General features: G+C 44.1%; 1 protein-coding gene and 1 long non-coding RNA gene across 2 annotated transcripts in view; one reads left to right on the forward strand and one right to left on the reverse strand.

The window, feature by feature from the left end:
• Positions 1 to 12483, reverse strand: part of TUSC3 (tumor suppressor candidate 3) — a 120744-nt gene extending 108261 nt beyond the window's left edge. Inside the window, exon 1 of the mRNA XM_085058879.1 lies at positions 12323 to 12483. Within this exon, the coding sequence (XP_084915005.1) occupies positions 12323 to 12442 (120 nt within the window). The 5' untranslated portion in view covers positions 12443 to 12483. The remainder of the gene's footprint in view (positions 1 to 12322) is intronic.
• Positions 1 to 21998, forward strand: part of LOC146438337 (uncharacterized) — a 333685-nt gene that overhangs the window by 294520 nt on the left and 17167 nt on the right. The gene's annotated exons all lie outside the window — the stretch shown is intronic.

A 21998-nucleotide genomic window follows, 5' to 3' on the forward strand; every position in this document is an offset into this window, starting at 1 on the left:
TCCTTGATCAGAGTGGATGCAGAGGGGTTCTTTCCACTCCAGGTTGAAGTTGCCGACCCCCCTCTTATCCTCTCTAGGAATCAGGTCGTGGCCAGGATCAAGGTCATCCCGTTCCACGCTATCCTCACGGAACGACCGCTGGTTGCCTGGTCCGAGGCGGTTGCTAAGGAGAGGCCAATGCTTACTTGTGGCCTTTCCCAGAAGGGAAGCAACATCTCCCTTACTGGCATGATTGACACTGGTGCGGATGTCACGGTCATCTCCTCGGCGAGTTGGCCGTCGGCATGGGCCAAGGAGCCTGTGGCTCAGTCGTTGAAAGGTGTGGGAGGATATACTCCTGCAGAGCGGAGTTCCATCCCCGTTCTAATTGAAGGCCCCGAGGGTCGCATTGCCACCGTGCGGCCATTCATCATCAACTCGGGATTCAACCTGTGGGGGAGAGACACTATGTCCCAATGGGGTGCCCGAGTCGAATTGGCTCCGGCTCGGGATTTTTGATTGGGGTCACTGGTGAGCGCCCGACCCAGCCATTGAATTGGCTCACTGATAAACCTGTCTGGGTCGACCAGTGGCCTTTGCCTATACACAAATTAAGAGCGCTCGAAGAGCTCGTTGAGGAGCAACTGGAGAAGGGGCACATCGTGCCCTCGACCAGTCCATGGAACTCGCCCGTCTTCGTTATCAAGAAGGCGGGAGGGACCAAATGGAGGCTCCTCCATGACCTCAGAAAAATAAACGAAGTCATTGAGGACATGGGGCCTCTCCAGCCCGGGTTGCCATCACCTTCAATGCTCCCGCGGGACTGGAAGATTGCAGTGGTGGACATAAAGGACTGCTTCTTCCAGATCCCCCTGCACCCAGACGATGCGCCCAGGTTCGCCTTTTCAGTTCCCTCCACCAACAGGGAACGCCCAATGCGCCGCTATCACTGGCGAGTGCTCCCGCAAGGGATGAAAAACTCCCCCACCATTTGCCAGTGGTATGTGGACAGCATTCTCGCACCAGTGCGAGAGGTCACGGGTGAGTCAATCATCGTCCATTATATGGATGATGTATTGGTCTGTTCGCCAACCGAAGCCATCTTGCGGACAGCACTCTCTAGAGTCGTGGGGGCCCTAGAGAGCGAAGGGTTTGAGATCCAACCCTCCAAGGTCCAGGTGACGGCGCCGTGGAGATACCTGGGAGCAAAAATTGAGGAGCAAACAATAACACCCTTGCCGATCAAAATTATTGACAATCCATCTAACCTGCAGGAAATGCACCAGCTCTGTGGTGCCATCAACTGGATTCGGCCCCTGATCGGCATCTCCTCGGAAGACCTGGTCCCGCTGTTTTCCCTCCTGTGTGGAGATCGCGACCTGACCTCCCCAAGGACACTGACCCCGGAAGCGCGGGAATCCATCAGAAAGGTACAGAACGCCCTGAAAACATGTCGCGTTCACCGATGCGACCCCAAATTGCCCTTTAATTTGGCCATCCTAGGTAAAATGCCCCACCTGCACGGGCTCATCTTTCAATGGGACCTGAAAGACATGGAGAACCGACTGCTCATTATTGAGTGGGTCTTCCTGCCTATCTCGTCCCCCAAAGTTTTAGTTTCGCTATTGTGATAATAGCTGCAAGTTCCCCACACCCCTTTCTTAACGACTGTACTTGTCACCTATTGTCCTGCCTTCCCTACTCCACATAGTCCTAGCCACGCCCCCAGTTTTCCCTATTGGTTCCTGTACCCTAACCCCACGTGGCCCTGGCCACTCCCTCGGGTTTCCCCTATTGGTTCCTGTACTCCTAACTCCGCCCCTCTACCTCCCCTGTACCCAGAGGTCACTGGGCCTGTGTGCTGTCCCTGCCCCTCTCTGTTTCCCTATAAAACCCCTTACCCTCCGCCATCTTGCTGTCTATGCCCCACGTGTGTTTATGCTCCACATGTGGCTGTGCATGTGAGGCCTTCGCCCTCGAGGCATCTCTGCCTCGGGGAGGTCGTTGGCCTCTGCTGCACCATGCGAATAAACATCTTCCATGGACACTCTGCATAGACCCTCCTCGCCTCCTTTATCACCGCCGGTTGTGGAAGCAGACGAACCAGAGCTAGCCATATGGCTCCCTGGCCGGTGAGAGCGCAGTGTCCAGCCCTAGGACAGAGGGTTTGGAGCACTGAGGCGCTGAACTGGGCCGGGTAGAGAAGCTCTAGGGTAAAGTCTGCTGCAACATCCTCTAAACCGCAACAAATGGCGCCCAACGTGGGGCAGAAGCCACCCTGGAAAGCGTCCCCCTGCAGCCGCAACTGCGGCAGGGGAGTAATCGCATTTGGGAAGCCATTTCCCCGACGAGAAGCTTGCATTCAGCGAGAAGACCGAAGGGGCGGCCGGTAGCCTCTGAAAAAAAGTCGCGCTTTTCAAAGAGGTCGGCCGAACGGCGGTGGACCATCCCGAGTGCTTTTTTTTTGATTCTCCGTGCTTGGTAAACCGTCTGGAAAGCCCCTTGGGAGGGGAGCCGGTGAAGGCCTGGTCAGCTTGGTACGGGGGTCCCTTTTTTCTTTTAAGTTTGTTCTTTTTGCCTCGGGGTGGGTGGAGGGTTAGAGGTGGTGTCTTGTCGAGGTGAAGGGAGTCGCGCTCCATGCGAAATCTCGACAAGAAAAAACCCACTTCTAACAAGGGGAGACCTAAGTTTTGTGCCCCCATTTTGGGAGAAGTTTTTCTTATAAAATTAGACATTTTTTATAAAGAGTGGGGAATCAGCTGTTATGTAGGAAGTTTTTGCGCGCGAGAGATAAAGTAAACTAATCTGTGTTTTGTTTTATTTAGTTATCTGGCAGTGAAAAACCCTTGTTCTCTCCCTAATAAGCACCTTCCCCTGCATGTATCCCCCAACATGGTGCCAGCCATGTGTTGGTAGCACCCCCTCCTCCACCAGCTCGTGCTCCCCCTCTGTCCCTCAGGAGAGAGCTGATCGTACGCTTTTCAGCCTCTCCTGTCCCTTTCCCGGGTTAGAACTGGCCACTCTGACTCGAGATCCCTGCTAACCTCCTTTCCTATGCCCCAAACCTCAGCCGAGCTAACTCCACGTGTTTTCCAATATAGCGCCGGCCGCATGGTCAGGCACGCCATGTTGTCTTCTTCCCCTTGAAATTTTCCCGGGCTTGCTAAAGCTCCACCCCCTGCATCCCTCGTGTTCCGTTGTAGCCCCTCCCCCCGCGTCGGTGAGCGCTCCCTTCGGTTACAGATCCTTCCCCATCTGAGTGTTTCTCTTTGGTGTGGGCCCCTCCTCCCATCCTCTCAGGTGTTCCCTCTCAGCCAGAAGCAACTATGGCCTGGCTGAGAGCGGAGCCGCACCTCCAGTTTCCCGTGGCAGGCTCGGAGGAGCCAGTGGGGCTGCACCTCTAGCTCCCCGCGGCAGACACTGCCCCCGGAGCCCGGTGGAGCTGCGCCAGAGCAGTCCCTGAAGCTGTGCTGCCATCCGGCCATGCTGGGGCTTAGTGGAACTGTTCCAGACCCAGCAGAGCCACAGCAGAGAAGAGCTGTGTGTCACCCAGTGGAGCTGTGCTGTGTCCAAAGTTTTCTCCCTCTCCTAAGCTGAGAAAGACTTCGGTGACAACCCCGTTGCTGCTGCAAACCCTGCCTTCATCTTAGCAGCCCCAGCAAAAGAAAAACAGACTACAAACATGACTGCAGTCCGAAAATTCAGCCTGTACTGAATTCCAACATCAAAATCAGCCAGCTGCATCATCGTTTTCCCCATACTCACAGCAAAACGAATTTTGTTATTGCTTTACATTATGTTGTTTTACCATTTTCCTGTTATTTAAAAATTTGCTATGAAAGTTTTTAGGAAAAGCCTTTCCCTCTTTAATTTAGTAAAAAATGGGGAAATATTGTGATAATAGCTGCAAGTTCCCCACACCCCTTTCTTAACGACTGTACTTGTCACCTATTGTCCTGCCTTCCCTACTCCACATAGTCCTAGCCACTCCCCCAGTTTTCCCTATTGGTTCCTGTACCCTAACCCCACGTGGCCCTGGCCACTCCCTCGGGTTTCCCCTATTGGTTCCTGTACTCCTAACTCCGCCCCTGTACCTCCCCTGTACCCAGAGGTCACTGGGCCTGTGTGCTGTCCCTGCCCTCTCTGTTTCCCTATAAAACCCCTTACCCTCCGCCATCTTGCTGTCTATGCCCCACGTGTGTTTATGCTCCACATGTGGCTGTGCATGTGAGGCCTTCGCCCTCGAGGCATCTCTGCCTCGGGGAGGTCGTTGGCCTCTGCTGCACCATGCGAATAAACATCTTCCATGAACACTCTGCATAGACCCTCCTCGCCTCCTTTATCACCGCCGGTTGTGGAAGCAGACGAACCAGAGCTAGCCATATGGCTCCCTGGCCGGTGAGAGCGCAGTGTCCAGCCCTAGGACAGAGGGTTTGGAGCACTGAGGCGCTGAACTGGGCCGGGTAGAGAAGCTCTAGGGTAAAGTCTGCTGCAACATCCTCTAAACCGCAACATTTCGCCACTGGACAAGGCGGCGCAGCTTGTTAGACGAGCGAGGTCCCGCCTGTCCACCCTAGCAGGACGTGAGTTCGCATACATCCACGTTCCATTTGATACAAAATCATTCGAATTCGCCTTGATAAAGAGTGAGGAGATGCAGCTAGCACTTGAATCGTTTCCCGGCCAGGTTGTTACCTGGTTTCCAAAACATAAGATATTCGCAATATCTGAACTAAAAATTGTTCTTGACCGGGTCCAAAGTCGGAAACCCCTCAGTGCTCCAACACTTTTCACTGACAGCTCGGGCACATCAGGAAAATCGGTGATCGCCTGGTGGAACCCCTCGACAGAGCGGTGGGATTGCGATGTCGAGATCGTTTCTGGGTCCGCCCAGGTGGCCGAGCTCGCATCCGCCGTCAGAGCATTTGAGCGCTTTCCGGGACCCTTCAATCTGGTTACTGATTCGGCCTATGTAGCGGGGATCGTTTCAAGGGCTGAGGGCAGTTGGCTGTCCGGCTCCTCCAACCCAAAAATTAATTGCTTGGTCAAGAGGCTCAAGACAGCCATTTCCCACCGTGACCAACCCTTCTACGTGATGCATGTGCGCTCACACACTGACCTTCCGGGTCCAATCACGGAAGGGAATAGGGTGGCAGACGCGCTCGCTGCGCCCGTGCATGTTGCCAACGTGCCTGATCGATTCCAGCAGGCATCGCTGAGCCATGCACTCTTTCACCAAAATGTCCCGGCCTTGAGGCGAATGTTTGAGTTAACAGTGGACCAAGCCAAGGCCATTGTGGCGGCCTGTTCCCATTGTCAACCCCTCCAGATTACATCCATGGGGTCTGGAATCAACCCCAGAGGGCTTAATAGTGGGGAGCTTTGGCAGTCAGATGTCACGCACGTGCCTGAATTTGGCCGACTAAAATATGTACACGTGAGCGTAGACACCTTTTCAGGCGCGATCTTTGCCACCGCACATTCGGGGGAAAAGGCGAAGGATGCGATTTCGCACTTCCTGCAGGCCTTCGCCGTCCTGGGTATTCCTAAAGAGGTTAAGACGGACAACGGTCCGTGTTACACCTCTGGACCAGTGAGGAAATTTTTCCTCCAGTGGGGCATTTCCCACACCACCGGGATTCCCCACTCAGCCACGGGTCAAGCCCTGGTGGAAAGGGCCCATCGGTCCCTCAAGAGGGTGCTTCAGCAGCAAAAGGGGGGACCAGAAACAGAGACCCCGGCAAATCGGCTCGCCAGGGCTCTTTTTACTCTAAATTTTCTCAATTGCTCCGATAAGGAGCCAGACCCCCCGGTGGTTCGCCACTTTGCCAACCACAGGCGAGCCAAGCTGAAGGAGCGCCCCCTTGTCCTAATCAAGGAACCGGACTCCCTAAAGATCGTTGGCCCCTTCCCTCTCGTCATCTGGGGGCGTGGCTATTGCTGCGTCTCCACCTCTGAAGGGCCACGATGGGTCCCAGCTAAATTTGTCAAGCCTTTCCTAAAAGCAGGGCCACTCTCCCCGAGACCGGAGCCAAAGGACGTGACATCGGCCCACTGGCGCCGCAAGAAGAAGGCGGAGACTCCACCTTCCTCACCTCGCCGCCTCCGACCCCACACTCGCAAGCAGAGCGTCTGAGTCACCCAGAGTCCATCCCGCAGTTCCCTGAGCCAGCCTCCCACTTTCCTTCCCCCTCTTCCCTATGGCCTTTCCGTCCTCCCTCCTCCTCCTACCCCAACACGTGTTTCTTATGTTAATGCTGTTTTGTTTATCTCCACATTCAGTGGCCAAGATGCGCACCGTCACCCTCGCGCACCTTTTCCTCCTCCTCTTGACCATCGTCCCAGTCCAACCGTGGGTTGTGAGGCAGCCTAGCTCCAACGTCTGGGTGACTTCAGCCCGTGCCATGAACAAGGAGCAAATGTGTATCCGTTGATTTTTTTGCTCCTTGCGCATGGACATGGCTGTCAACAGTTTGAGGGGCTCTGCTGCTTCAACCTATCCTCCAGGAGCCGTAGCATCCACCAGAGGCTGCAGGATATGGACGCCTTGATAAGAAACATCACCTTCGACAGCAGTCTCTGGTTTGAAAGCACCTTGGATGGCGTCCGTCATGCTGTGAACTCCACGCTTTCCACCGTCGGAGGATGGGCCCACAAAGCACTGAAAGGACTGGGACTGCCCGAATGGGGAGCCACGCTTTTAAAAGACTGCATTATTGTTTTATTTGCTATTGCTTTAATTGCTGCTTCATTTGCATTGATTAAGAAATATTTAGTTAAGCATATTCGCTCCTTATTGAGTAAAGAAGGGGGAGGTGTGGGGGTGCGGCGGCCCGATGCTGCGGATCCCGAGTCCCCGAGGCCGGCGGTCGGCGTAATCCACGGGGACGCTGCCGAGGATGCCATCGCCTGGGACTCGGAGGAGGCCGGGCCGTAAACCGCTCTCTCCCTCCCCTGGAAAGTTTTCCTAAGTTTATTGGTTTAAGGTTTGCTTCCCCGCCCCTATCACCGCCCCCGCTGCTTGCCCACACTAGAATGTTCTGCTGCCGGGCTTTCCCCATGAGTTGCTTGTAATCCCCTCCCTACTTATATTTCATTTGCTCCCCAGCTTGTCCCTCATGTTGTCCCGGAGCCCCGTTGGCTCCGCCCCTGCTGTTCCTCCCCGGGAAACCCCGTATTTCCCCCTAAAAACCCCTTCCCTTTGTTCTCTCGTCGTGGTGTGGCCGCGACCCCAGCCCCGCCGGGTTCTGCGCCCGGCAGCTGCGTGGACCGCCCCACCCGAGAGCCCCCAGTGTGCCTCCCCCGCGCCGCTTCTCCTGAATAAACTGCACACTGGTGACTCTCAACTCGTAGCACTCTCTTTATCACGGGAAGCGACCAGCGACTCCACGGCGTTCCTGCCCGGCAGGCCCCCGCCTCCGCCGCGTGGTCCCCGCCGCTCCAAAGGAGCGACCCTGGGAACACCGAGGCTGACTGCAGCCGCCTCTGGACAGAGCCGAACAGCCGGGAGGGCTGAGAGCTTGGGCCAGGTGAGGCCCCCGAGGTCTCCCGAAGCCCCGGAAGCTCGTTGGGGCCAGGCGGCCGGACCCCGCCGGACCCCCCCCGGACCCCTTTACAACTTCAATGTTTAATACTTTAAACTTTAAAAAATACAAAGTTGCATCTATTTATTAAAAAAAAACCCCAACCAGCCAAACAAAAAAACCCCTGAAAAACAAATGCTACCTTTAATGCCTCTCCAAATTGAGAAGACTTTGCATCAAAGAATAATCTGTTCTTTACGGTCATGATGAGGACAAGAAATAGCAGGCTTAAAAATGTAGGCATTGAACACACAGAAATTTAAGCTAGATCTTTGGGGGGACAGAGAAAGCCAGCAGCTGTAGAGTCACCACCACTAAAGGCTTCTACAGGCACATCAGATACACATTTGTCAGGAATAATGAAGGCATGGCTGACCTTTGGGATAAACTGTCAATTACATTGTCCTTCCAACTCTATCTCCCTCAATTTCTCACAACTGCCATAATTTCTACACTCAGCTGGGGAAATGAGACAGGGAGAAAAGGGTAAAAAACTATTACAGATATATGATTCTTGAAATCCTTCAAAAATAACAAGGGCAAAGTAAGACATCAGAGAACTTTGCATTACAGAAGAGTATAATTATTACAACATTTTTATATGTCTTCAGCATCTTTTTTAGTAGACTCAAGCTCAACAAAATACTTCCACCTAAAGAAAGCTTGTATACTGAGCTACACAAATAGCTTCCCTGTGTCAGATTTAGCAGTAATGACAAACTTATCTACAGAAAAATAGTTACTCCAACTGCATATCAATGGTTTAACTAAGCTTCTGAATCACCCACCTGAAAGCTCAAAAATAAACATTATCCTCAATGAGAAATGCTTTTAATATTGCAAGCCCAATGTTCTCTTTCTACATGTTTCAGTCACAAAAATAAGTGTAATTAAAAAGCCAAGCAGTAGATTTCAAAGTGAATTATTCTGACTCCTTTAATTTTTTTAATAGTTTAATCTACTTCAAATTTGTTTAAGATATATAAAAAGCATCAAAAGCATTGGGAACATGCCTTACAGAAAATGCATGTATGTCAATACAAATATATTATCTCAAATGCTGTGGAAAGAGTCAATTAGTATTTCCTCTCATTATGTATACAGTTGTCAAGAGAACAGTCCTCCTCTGCTGTCTGGTTGCTATCTCACAATCCAGAACTTCTTTTGACGTCATTTTAGATACAGGTACTTTTCAGCACCAGAATTAAAACCATAAAAGCAAGCTTTTCACATCTACTCAGCCTCTAAGTGTGAATGATGGGAGAAAGTTATGGTGTTGTTGTTCATCTCATTTTCAAATTAGACAGCCCAAAGTTTTCTATTTATCTCCTCAGTTCTGAAGGCTGTCATGAATGTCCACAATAAGGAAAAGGATACAGCAAGATTAAAGTAAAGCAATAGGAATGTTTGCATGTTTATATACTCATGAAGTGATTCCAGAAATAGCTTCCATGAAACCAGATGACTAATAATCTGCTAATTCAAATCTATTTTTCAAACCGCTTTTTAAATTCCTGCAGATTTAATACAATTTAAAACCAACCTCAGTATTTCTCAGTAATTTGCCAGAGAAGACAGTTTCTTTAGTTATCATTAAGAATACGTTACTGTACAGGACGATGTATTTTAGCAATTTAAGAACTTGCATATTTTTAAATACAGCTTTAATGTAGTAATTCACAATCAACACAAAGTTATAACAATGTTTTCCAGTTTCCCTGTTCATCATCCTCTGCTAGCAGCAAGTCCTTCAGAAACATCTAACACCTTAACTAGGTCCTCTCCTTTCTGCAAAGTCATCTCTACCTCTTGCAGGCTCATACAACTAAACCAGACATCTCCAATAGTTCAGACTTTATACACACTTTTCTATGCAGTCAACAATTAAAAAGATAAATTAATAAGAAAATAAAATCATTGTCTTCACCAAGAATACCTTTCTTCCTTAGGCTTTAACTTCAACATCTGAACTTCAAATTTTGAAGCACTTTTCAAGCAATCAAGTTTTTTTTTTTAATTTGATTGGGAAAGCAGTTTCCTCTCTAGTCCTTAACCTCTTTCTAGACAACCACGTCAACAAAGACACACACAAAGTACATAGGAAAAAGGAAACTGAGATGTGGCTTTGTTTCATCTCATGAGATACACATTTTAACCTTACTACGTTAGCTTTTCTCTTACAGTGTTCACTTTGAAACAATTCACTCTGTGTTCAACCATTATTCCAACTTCCAGAAAAAGATATGTCAATCATACCAGTCTTTGTATATAAAATCTTTGGTTCACTTTGCACATTTAATCTCCATCACCTTTACCTGTTACCACTGTGCTTCTGGACAGTGCTGTGAACAGGAACCTCCCACAGCACAAGACCCTGCACTCTTTCAATTCACATAATTCTACTCAGAGCAGTTTTAAAATGTTATTTCCACACTACTTACTGTAAGTACAGGCTTCATTTTTCACATACAGATGTTTTCCTCATCATATATATTGAGTAAACTACTACAGCTTTTAACATGAGGGTTGTAGGGCAAGAAGAGGAGCCAGACTTTAGCTCTAACATATACAACACACACACACACAATGAATAAAACCCTGAAAACCACTAAATTACCTTTTATTTTAAGCTTGCATTTAAAGTGAAGCAAGCATTTCCAATATTGCATTAGCTTCTATAAATATGCATATATATACTATGTCTGCATAAAGCCAAGTGTTTGTCTGTATGATCAGTCCATTGTGTTAAAATAAAAATATTAAACAAGAATGAAAAATGGCAGTAAAAAGATCCAGAAGACTGGGATGTGTTAGATTATATCAGTTAAAAATGAAAACACTGAATAACAAGCTTTACAGAGGAGAAATACTAGCTTGAACTGTCATACCAAATAGGTGGACAAACAAACAAGCATTTCTATCCTTTTATGTACAACCTCTACAGTAGGACTGGGAAAATTTCTTAAAAGTAGTTGTAGATGTCCATTTTAATTTGCCATTATTTATTTGTAAGGAAAGGATTTCACTTAAAAGAAAGATTATTTCAGCTATCTTAGTAGCACAGCTGGCACTCCACATGAAAGTGTCAACAAAAGTTGCAGTGCCAGCACATCACAGCAAGAGAGAATCAAAAGTGTCAAACATTAAACACATTTTATTAACAAAATCTAATAAGTTAAAGTTTTGAAAAGAAGTTAATTATGGAAGCAGAAGGGCAACAAATTTACTTCTTACTCATTCCAGAAAGAGTGGAAGAGACAATGCCGAGATTGAATGTGTTCATTCTTTCAAAAAACTCCCAAGGGATTTATCTCAATGATCAGATAGCTTGGTAAGATCACAGTCAGACCATTATTTAGATACTTAAGTAAAAATTTTACATGCTAACTTGGGCCTTGTAGAATCACAGAACATTGTGAGTTGGAAGGCACATCATGGTTTGGAAGGGACTTTGAGTCCAACTCCCAACTCCACAGAGGGCAACCTAAAAGTTAAACCATATGCACAAAAAGGTAGTCCATATCTCTCCTGAACACCCTCAGGCTTGGGGCAATGGCCACCCACCTGGGTACCTTGTTGTGTGCTCAGCCACTCTCTCAGTTAATTACTCTTTCCTAAGATCACACCTGAACTTCCCCTGAAGGAGATTTAAGCCATTCTTTCCATTCTTGTCGCTGGACACCAGTGGGAAGATATCCCTGTCATTTTACATCTTTGGCCCATAAGCCTTAGTAACCTACATAGTTCTTTAAAGAAAAACAAAACAAGCAAAACCCAAAAATTTTGGCCACACTTCTCTTTGTTGGAGCACTCAATCAAAGAATGGATCAGCTATAAAAAATTGTTCTTTCCATCTCCACCAACACAAAACACAAGTCATCAGCACAACATTAACAACAGTTGTAAAAAAGAAATAACAAAACTGACATAACTCTATGGTTTGGTTAAAAGCTAACTCCTCCCATAAACGAAGTTACAGTGACACTCTAAAGAGACTCTACTGGGTGGCCTAGCACTCCTATGCACAAACCTGCCCTGAAATCGAGGGCAATCCAGGGAAAGAAGTGTAGCCAGCTCTAGTAGCATCAAAACCTGAAAAAGGCAAGTATGTACACTACACATTTTTTCACGTTTCCCTACTTCAATACAAAAGCTGGTGAAGATAAACTGTTTCTATGAATCTATATCAAAACTGATCCTTCCTCCACGTCTCTCTTACCCAGAGACACCTTGAAGAGACTACCATCAGCTACACCTGCACGCACACACACACCTGCTGCCATCGCTTCCATGCTAGTTAGTATCTCTGGGCATTTCTTTTGGTTGGCACCACAAACACGGGCTTTAACTTCCATCTCCCGCGGGCTGCTCGCCCCGGCTGCCTGCCAGGCCCCGCTGGCCCACGGCGAAGGGCAGCCCAGCCCCGCCCGGCGCAGGGCAGCGGCCCTTGCCCGTCTTTGCCCGGAGCCTGCGATTGCAAGGCCCACGGCAGAGCACGGCACCGGCCTGGGCAGGGACAGCTCGCTGCGCACCGCGCTCCCGCTGCCTGGAGACGCCAACGCCGCCGGCCATCGTCTACCGGGCACGGCACGGCCAGCGGCTGCACGGCGCCTCCCGCCCCGCTCGGCGCTGGGCAGGGAGACGGGCCGGCGGAGCGCGGGGGAGGCCGGGCGGGGGGCGACACGGGGATTCCGGGAGGGAGGCAGCGCGACGGGGCAACCCCGGCCGGGCGCGATGGCGAAAGAAGCGAACGTCTCTACCTCCTTCTTTTTCTGTCCTCCCCCGAGCTGTCCGCAGAGGAGGAGCAGCAGCAGCAGCAGCAGGGGGAGGCAGCCACCGGCCGGCGGCAGCCGCCGCGCTGCGCCGGCAGCCAGCGCCATGTTCCGCCCCCGCCGGCGGCACCTGCCGCACCGCCACGCCGAGCCGGCCCGCGCCGGCCAATCGCAGCGCCCCGCGGCGCGGAGCCGCCTGGGAAATGTAGTTCTGTGCGCGGGGCTGCGGCGCAGGGCGCGCTCGGCTCTGCCGGAACGCCGCGGGCAGCGCTGGCGCCCAGCCCCGTCTCGGGGATCCTGCCCCGGGGTGACAGCGAACCTGCTGCTCCCAGCTCCCAGCTCCCGGCGCCGGCAGCACACACTGCGATCCTGAATCGAGAGTGGTAAACTAAACCCCCACCCAAATCCAACGCGAAGCAAAAGGACTCCTTCCCTACGCGTTAATGCACACACGCTTTTCAGGTTTCACTGTGCACACACAATGCCATCTCCGCAGAAAATACTATTAATGCAAGATGCTGATACAATTAATTCGAATTTATTTCCCAGAGCATTAACTGTGCAGCTTTAAATTCATATTCTGATTTATGGAACAGTCCTCAAATCGGCGATTGTGTGTTTCTTGAGAGTGCACACTGCGGTGCACAGGATAGGTAATGTTAAACTAATAAGCACATACATTTTTTTCCCTAGAATTCCAAGTATGCTCCTCATACTATGTTAGTTACTTACACACCTCTGTGCTGAAGACTCAGAAGCCAGAACTATTAATTTCTCTGGAGATCTTGCTATATCACGAGGAAGTTTTAGGCAATTTATAATAAAACACCACAATGAAATAGAAAGCTGAGGCATGAAGAAAGTATTTGAAAGTATCTGCTTATTTTGTGCACAGAATTTTTAGGTGGTATTATGATAATATCATGCCAATCTGATGGCACTGCTGACATCTTAGCCCTGAGCAGTTAAAACATTGAATAGGCCACTGTCTTCTCTTCAGTTATATTTGCACTGTGCCTTTCAGAACTTACATCTATCCCTAGGAATAGTAGAACATATTCAAATAATCTACCAATCACTTCATAAGTTCAAGAGAGTTCAGACCATTTGTTGTCCACATCCATCAAATTCTGGCTATTGTTGGGCAATAATAACCATAGAATGGTATGCAACCATGACATTGGATTGCAGAGGTTTCTAACACAGACCTCTGCTCTAAAGAGACAGGATATATATATTGATCAGAACTGTGTGTTTTGGAAAAGGTCTTTTATTTTTGCCTTGTCTTTATTTAGGAGATAAAAAATTCAGTAGAAATTTTGCACTCAAGAGAGGAATATGGTAATTAGTGTGCTAAAAAATAACATTTAATTAGAAAATCTTAGGCTACTCTTGCACAATCTGTAAGGTGATTTCACTGTCCTCCCCCAAGCTGTCCACAGAGGAGGGGCAGCAGCAGCAGCAGCAGCAGCAGAAGGGGGAGGCTGTTTGAAAGCCTTGTTTGAAAACCTCTTGGTGTCCTCCTGAACCTAATAAACCGTGGATCTTTCACGTTGTCACTGTATGAAAAGAGCATTAAAACAACCGAGAAAATGAAAACCACTGGGAGCTCCTCATTCCTTGAAAACACTACAAAATTCATTTGACACAACTCAGCTCTGTCAAATTCCTTACATTTATTTTTGATCAATAATCTCAATTTTCAATTGCCTGAAGTCCAGACCTTAAGCAGGAAACAGCAATATGGGCAGTTTTGTTTTATTTCTTTTCTGTTCAGAGTTTCATATAAACCAGAACTTTCATAGTCTGGGTGGGTGCCATAGGGTGGGTGACCCAGTGAACCTGTACCTGCAAAATGTTTTCCAACATGTATGGTACTCTGAGACTATCTGGAGTCTGTGCTGATAGAACAAACCCCATAGATTCTACGTGCAGGTGTAGCTGCTGTGTCATGGTGTGGATGAATATGAACCTGGTAAGGAAGGTCTAAAATGACAGGAAGACATCTCTTTGTTTTTTCCTTAAGGCATGACACAGGAAGGGTTATAAGAGGAGGGAAAGAAGTGCAGTGCTAGAGAACGTGAGATTAATATGAAGGATTACAATAAATCTGATTGTTTAACATTTGCTGTGTTATGGTTCTTGAGAGTTAGCTCTGTTAACGGAGTAATGAGGGGAATGGGATTCCTCACCTTAGAAGATAAAACATTTTTGAGTGCTGAAATGCAAATACAATGCAAATGACCCTGGGAGAGCAAGGGAAGTACATTTTGGGTAAAAGTCTTCTAAAGGCTTAATAAACAAAAGAAGTGACCAATGCATTTCTTGTGAACTTAGATTTTCCTGCAAGATGTGCTAAATAAAAGTTTTTAAAAGCCTCCTGTGAGGTGGAAGACTGCCTTTCTCAATATCACACCAGCTCAAATCAGACCTTTCAATCCAGAAACACATCAAAATTTTGAAGACTGAAGATAGCTGTGTGAGGGGGAAACAGTAGCCTAACACTTCCCTAGCAGAAAAAAAAAAAAGTGAACTGTTTAAAAGCATTTTAGTAATGCTAATTAGTTGTTCTTATCTTGTGTGCATACTGTTTTAGCTTTTTTTCTTCTTGTAATAAAAATATTCTTTGTATGGTATTTATTTATTTATTCAGAAGTGAGGAGAATCATCTCTCACAGAACTGTAAAGTTTAATATAAACATCCAAAGGTGTCTAGGTGGAACTCAAGCCAGCACTTTTTTAAAGTAATCTTCTTGAATTTAAACATGGCCTTTGTTACAGCCTGACAGAAGACTTAAAGGAATTAGGGTTAGCCATATCCAGACATATACAAAAAATTTACTGCTCTGATTGTCAGGTATCATCATTTTCCAAATTTAATTGGAAAAATTTCCAAAACACCACAAACATTTTCTGCAGCACTACAGCATTACAAGCTCCAAAGCTACACACTTATTCAACAGCGGCATTTTGATTTTTATGAAGCCTGTCTCTGGGATATTTAGTTACAATTGGGCCAGCAGCCTGGCCAATGAGAGAAATGTCACATGAAGCTTACGTGCTGCAGCTTCATGGAAAGAGGAATTGAATTTGGTAAGTGCAAGTTAACATTTAGCTGACAAGAAATTATGCCATTTGACCATTTTACTAGGCTGTGATGAACCATCTTAGCTCTGGGAATCCTTATGTGCTTCCTTAAAACTAACAAAGCTAAAATATTTTTATGATTTTCAATAAAATTCCAAGGATATGGAAAAAAATATTAATTTCATCGTGATCTGGGATCAAAACAAATAACGTGTCAGAACTTTCTGCAAAAAATTCAGGTTTCTGTTCTAATTGCTGCATCTGAAATTTGTAGAGATGATAGGCTTGCAAAATGATTCACGTTAGTGTAAGCCTGCTCTTCAGGAGATGGGTGTGGTGCATAGGTGATGATACAGGCAAAGTGTCAAAGGTTGTAGCAAGGGCTTCTTCAAGAGAATATACTACAAACTTCTGGACAAACACAGTTTCTTAAGGAAAATCTTTCACTACTTTTATATGGGCATTTAACAGTCACAAGTCAGAAGTTGCAGACTTTAATGTTGAAAGATGGTCTTGCTCTTACAATAAACCGTAAAGATACTCTCTTTTGGCTTTCAGCCGTCAGCCTTCAGAGAGCCTTTTTTCATTCATGCCCCATTGATCTCTCTCTACCCAATGAGCCACATCACATCCAAGTCAGGTCTGAAGGGTGGTGTACTGAGTTATATTTTTTCTTTCTGCTGTTGAAGATGAAGCATGCAAAACAAAACTTAAGAGCTGCTGAGAGAAGCTGCCTCCCAGATAGGCAACTTGCCATTAATCAATTGCTGTCGTTATAGGACTATTACTTCTCACAGATGTGCTTTTCAAGATACTGAGGCTCTAGGGTTTTGGCATTGCACAGATCTTGATGCATGCCATTGGAAAGAAACCTGCTTATGCCTATGGCTGGCAGTAGTGTAACAGTTGATGATTTGTGTTCTGGAATTTGTTTTCTCTCAGTAAAGAAGATAAAACTGCCTAGCTATCTTTCAGCCATCCAAGTGACCTATTCTTTATAGGGTGACCTATGTCAACCCTCCGTTTTTTTGGGGAGGGATGGAAAGGAGAAGGAAAAAGGAAAAGGAAAAGGAAAAGGGAAAAGAAAAAGAAAAAGAAAAAGAAAAAGAAAAAGAAAAAGAAAAAGAAAAAGAAAAAGAAAAAGAAAAAGAAAAAGAAAAAGAAAAAGAAAAAAAAGAGAAAAAGGTGAGGTGAGAAGAGAAGAAAAAAGAAAAAGAAGAAAGAGAGGAAAAAAGGGAAAAAAGGGGAAAAGGAGGGGAAAAAAGAAAACAAACAAACAAAAAAAAACCCCCCAAAAACCAACCAACTAAACAAAAAAAAACCAACCCAACAAAAAAAACCAACCCCCCAAAACAAACAAACAAAACCAAAAATGAAACCAAACCAAAACCAAAACCAAACAACAAAAAACCCAAAGAAAAGCAATGAAAACAACAAAAAACCCCAAACCAAAAGGACAAAAAACAACCAACACCAAAAAAACCCCAAAAAAGCCCAAACACACACAATACCACACACGCACACAAAAAAAACCAACCAAACCAAACCCAAAAAAGCAAAACAAAAAAACCCTGCCACCAAACAAAAGCAAACAGTTGCCCAGGCTGGTAATACTGAAAAATACCATCCTAAATTGAAACCAGACTAACAATTTTTTTCATAATGTTTATTTCCTGAACACCAATCCCTTCCTTGGGAATACAGCTATAGTACTTGCTAAAAAGCATGCTGTGTTTGCTTTTGCAAATAAATTTTATTAGCGTGCTTTATACCCCTCATATAAAAGATAAGTACTATGAAGACAGATTGACTAGAAAACCTCATATCAACTTTACTTTGGTATTTTTCATTATGTTTAGTTTTAGTAAACTTCTTATTTATGTATACAATTCTAATAATGTAAATATTTCTATTATCCTATTTCACTGACTGTAACAAAGATTCCAAGAAATATTATACAAAAAATTAGTAGTTGTAATTGAATATTCAACATTAAATAATTTATAACTACACCAACACACCATACATTTTAAATTTTCTTTGGTTTGAAAACTTTACTTTTGCTTTGTTCATAAATGGATTTCATAGTGTTATGATGAATGTATTGCATATTATCTTGGATAAACAGACACATACAGAATAGAATAATCCATATATTCAGGGAGACTAAACCAGCAATCTAAGCATAACCAAGAATTTTCTTAGGATATCTATAATATTTAAAGATATTAAACTTATACATGGATGCATATAAATCTAGATCAGTAATGCATGTTCTTACATTTGAGAGCAGGGCCAAAGCTCAGATTGCATTACTGATTTGCCCAATTTTATCCCTATATTGTTAAAATAAAAGTATCTCTGTTTAGGGATCCTGACACTTGTTAACAAATGTTGGTAAATTAGTACATGCAATAAAAATTCTTAAGCAGAAAGAGCTTTTATCTATCAAGACAGTATCAGCACAATACACCTCTCTCTTTCTCTATGCATATGTATACCTAAAGACTAACTTAGGGAAAATAATGTGTAATTGTGAATAAATATATAATCAGATCTTTGCCTTCATAGTTGTATTTTTCGTGAATTTTGGTTTATATTAGTTTATTAGCCTTGTTATTTTAGCTGGCATATACTGCCAGCTAACAGCTGACAACTTTTTTCAGAGTAGACATTGAACTGTGGGCTGGTTGAAGATGAGATAAAGTAATATCATTCATGGAAATATAATTGCTAAATGTAATACTTTAGGTGAATGAATGAATGAATGAATGAAAAGCAGTCTGCATTTTGAAGTGCAGTTACTACAACAACTTCCCTGAAAACCCTGAACCTTGCCTTCCCTAATGGTTGCCAAGAGTAAGAGCTTTATCTTGCCACACAAAATCTGGATTTTTATTTCTGGAAATGTAATGATAAATGTATAGTTGTTATAGGACCTCCAAGGAAGACAGGAATATACTGGGGGGAAAAGCACACAAAACTAAAAAATTTATAGTGCTAAAAATTATCATCCCAGTTTCAATCATTGTCTTGGTTACTGACATGTGGATGCTAATATAGGATTGTGGGGCAGGCCATTTTTTACTGCTTTGAGGATCATCAAAATTCAGGACATGTAAAATACTTAATAGTCTTGGCTATGAATATTTCATTGATAAACAAAAAACGAGGAGTATGAAAAAATCCCAAGTCAAGCATCTCAGGTGATTATTTCAGTAACAATCTCTTACATGTCTCCCTGTGCAAAGTTTTAAATAAAAACAACCCCATTGAGATTGCTGGTTATTTCTTCTCTAGGAAAGTTAAGACAAATACAAATAATTTCTGCATCAATAATGAGCCTTTTTATTAGACAGAGAAAGGTTTGATCTGTTCCAATAATAATTGCTACAGAGTATTGAAATGCTGTTTAAATGAAGATTCTAAATATTTCTGTAAAACATCAGTTCACATTGTGGCTTTTTCATGGAAGAACAAATTAATGTTTTATTAGTCAAAAGAATGTAATTTAAGGACTACTCTGTATTGTTCAGTTTACTGTGGATCGTCAAAACTATTTTTGATCTCTAAAGGTGATAAGAATATAAATGAAAATTAAAAAAAACCAGTTAGTACCTTTAAATAAGCCATTGAAGAGTTAGCTAACTTCAATAACATCACTTAAATTCTAAATAATCTCTTAAGGAATGATATTAAGAGAGTATTAACATGCATTGACCCAAGCATACTCTTAGGTGAATGCTGATAGCACACAGATTTTAATTGCCCCTTTTAAGTATTCATCACTTTCAGAATTTTTTTTCTGTGAGTGCAAAAGGTGAAATTTGCTCTAGAGAATGTGCAGTGAATTAAAATATGATAAAGGGCCCTAGACTCAATTTGTGAGAGATGGCTAGATCATGGATAGATAGGAAATGTATGAACTTCTTCAAAATCCTGGAGAAAAAAACCCATATTTCTTCAAAAAGGAAGAAGATTCTGCTGTGTAAAAAACTTACCTGTGCTGTTTATTGTTTTAATCAAAACAATGAGTTTAGTTTAAACAGTAAGTCCCAATTTTCAACAGCTCTCCCTATGATCTAGAAAAATCAAATGGTTCTAGTAAGAAAAATACAAAACATGGTAACCTAAAGTGTGTTTCTCCAGCATAACAAAAATAGTCATGCATATTGAAGTTTTTGCTTGTGACAGAGGAAAAGGATTTTGTAAGTTTAACTATCTTAAATATTTTACTTATTACAGTAAGCAACAACATAAATATGTAAATTATGCTATTCATCAAGCATATGAGGATAATTTTAAAGACTTGATATTAAGCAAAGCTAATGGAAATATTTTAATGACCTATAATAATCAGAGTAAAATATATAATTTTCTTAATGACTTCTTTTGCATCCCTGTGGATATTTATTCCTCACAGAAAGCAATTTTAACTTACTGTGGATAGAAAATGACACTGAATTGCATAGCCTCCTAACTATTATTACTTTTAATACTAATGGTCCTGAAAGATCACATATTTCAAAGTACTGGTATATCTGCTAGTTTAGATTTGAGAGAAATTTTTGCTGATAACTATTTATTTCCTAAAAAAATGAAATCCCTCATCAATTCCACTGGAGAGAGGGTTTAGTCAGCCTGTTGAAAGTCATCAGGAGAGATTCTCCAAATGGCAAGACTAGCAAATTATACTGTTGGGATGGCAGCTCAGTTCACAGGCTATGAATGCCTCCCACAAGCATTTTTATCATTCTGAAATAATTTTAGTGTTCTTTGAATGCTGCAAACTATTTAATACTCATACTAAGACAAAGGTTTTCTCCACTGAGCAAATTTTTCAAGCTATCGTACATTTCCCCTACATATAGATAAATGTTTAGCATTTAATTTGCATGTATCTTAAAGCCTACCTATACAGCTATATCAGAGAAAAGAAGGGAATAACATATCAGAATTCTAGAGGCAGTGAGAGCAATTTTCCTGTACTTCACTTCCCCTGCTAGACTGTGAAGACCTGGGATCAATGGAAAGCTTTTTCACAGTCCTTCTGTTTCCTGAATTCCCAATGGCTTGGGATGAAATCTTCATAAATAAAAATTCTAGTACCCATAGGAACTGCCAGCCTGCAAGTTCATCCTGAACTTGCTAAGATTGACCAGTACTGCCCTGCCTAACATAGGGACTAACATGCCTCCATAAACTGTGTGTATTGAGAGTTTCAAAGACCACTGTTGCCAGTTAGAAATCACTTCTCTCACAATTAGCAGGCAAGGACCGCCTGCCACCCCACCCTTTCCCTGTTCAGCTTTAATATACTCCCTCTTGCTGGAAACCCTAAACCGTCCATCTCAAACAGCTTATTATAAACATCCCATACACTCCCTACATCATGATTCAGCTGTTACCTGTGGTGCTGTGACCTCATACCTCATGCTATTATGGTAAGACCATGGCCAAAGCAGAGTTCAAATGCTGGAGTGATTAAGCAAAATTTGCCAGATGTGATATTTAATGGGTTTGTAGTTTTGTGAGCTTCGTTACAACTGCTGCCACTAATAGAATCAGCTTCACAACATGGGAGGAAATTGTCTTTTTGCAGATCCATTCCGTATCCCCTTGTTAAAATAATATAATTTACATTAGTTTATTAAACTTGGGTACCACACTCTAATAACAGCAAATGAAAACCAAAGAGAAATCATTTTAAAAAATTAGAGAACAGTTACAGGATGGAAAACCAGCAATGATGTGTGACCTGGGGGTTATGCTCATATAATATGACCTCACATTGTCATGCAGTGGCCATGTGGTGGTTCCCTAACACAAATCTTCTATGCATAAGCAAAGAGACATAAAATTGAACTAGAAGAGTACTACTGCTTCTCTATAGCAACTAGTGAGACCAAATCTGGAATATTTTATCTACGTATGGTACCTTCACTTCATGAAATGCAATTAAAACCAGAATAATGTAGAAAAATTAATTTAAGAGATTAATGTAAGTTCTAACTTATTTTACAGTAAAGACTGAGGAAGTTTGAACTATGTAATTGCCAAGAAACATGATTAGAATCAACAGGTATATGTGTAAAGAAAAAAAATTGACAATAGCTCTTTACCATATATGAAAAAGACATTAGCAAGGATCAGTCATTAGAAACTGAAGTTAGAGTTGCACCAAATAAAGTGCAAAATGTCCACAATATTAGCATTTTGCTGTTGTCCTAGGTTACAATATAGATGTACTCAGTATTCCATTACCACCAGCTGTGGGGCATTAGCTGTTATCTCCTGCTAAAGACCCACCCCTGATAACAGTTAATGAGCTATCAAGAACCAACCGCTGCATGACTCATGGAGTTATCTCATCCTATTGTGAGATGCTCCACCCAGGAGGGAGGAGCCAAGCATTCCCACCTGGATATAACCTGGGCTCTTGAATAGCACAAGCAGCCCTGTTTACTGGGTTCCCAGAGGACAAGAGCTACCACTGGGCCTTCAGCTGGAGACCAGACCTTCCACATGATCACTGCTTCAGCTGAACTACTTCATTTGGACTGCTACCAACACCCTA

The sequence above is a fragment of the Lichenostomus cassidix genome, chromosome 4 (genome assembly GCF_008360975.1).
Source record: "Lichenostomus cassidix isolate B80296 chromosome 4, HeHo_3.0, whole genome shotgun sequence".
Lineage (NCBI taxonomy): Eukaryota > Metazoa > Chordata > Aves > Passeriformes > Meliphagidae > Lichenostomus > Lichenostomus cassidix.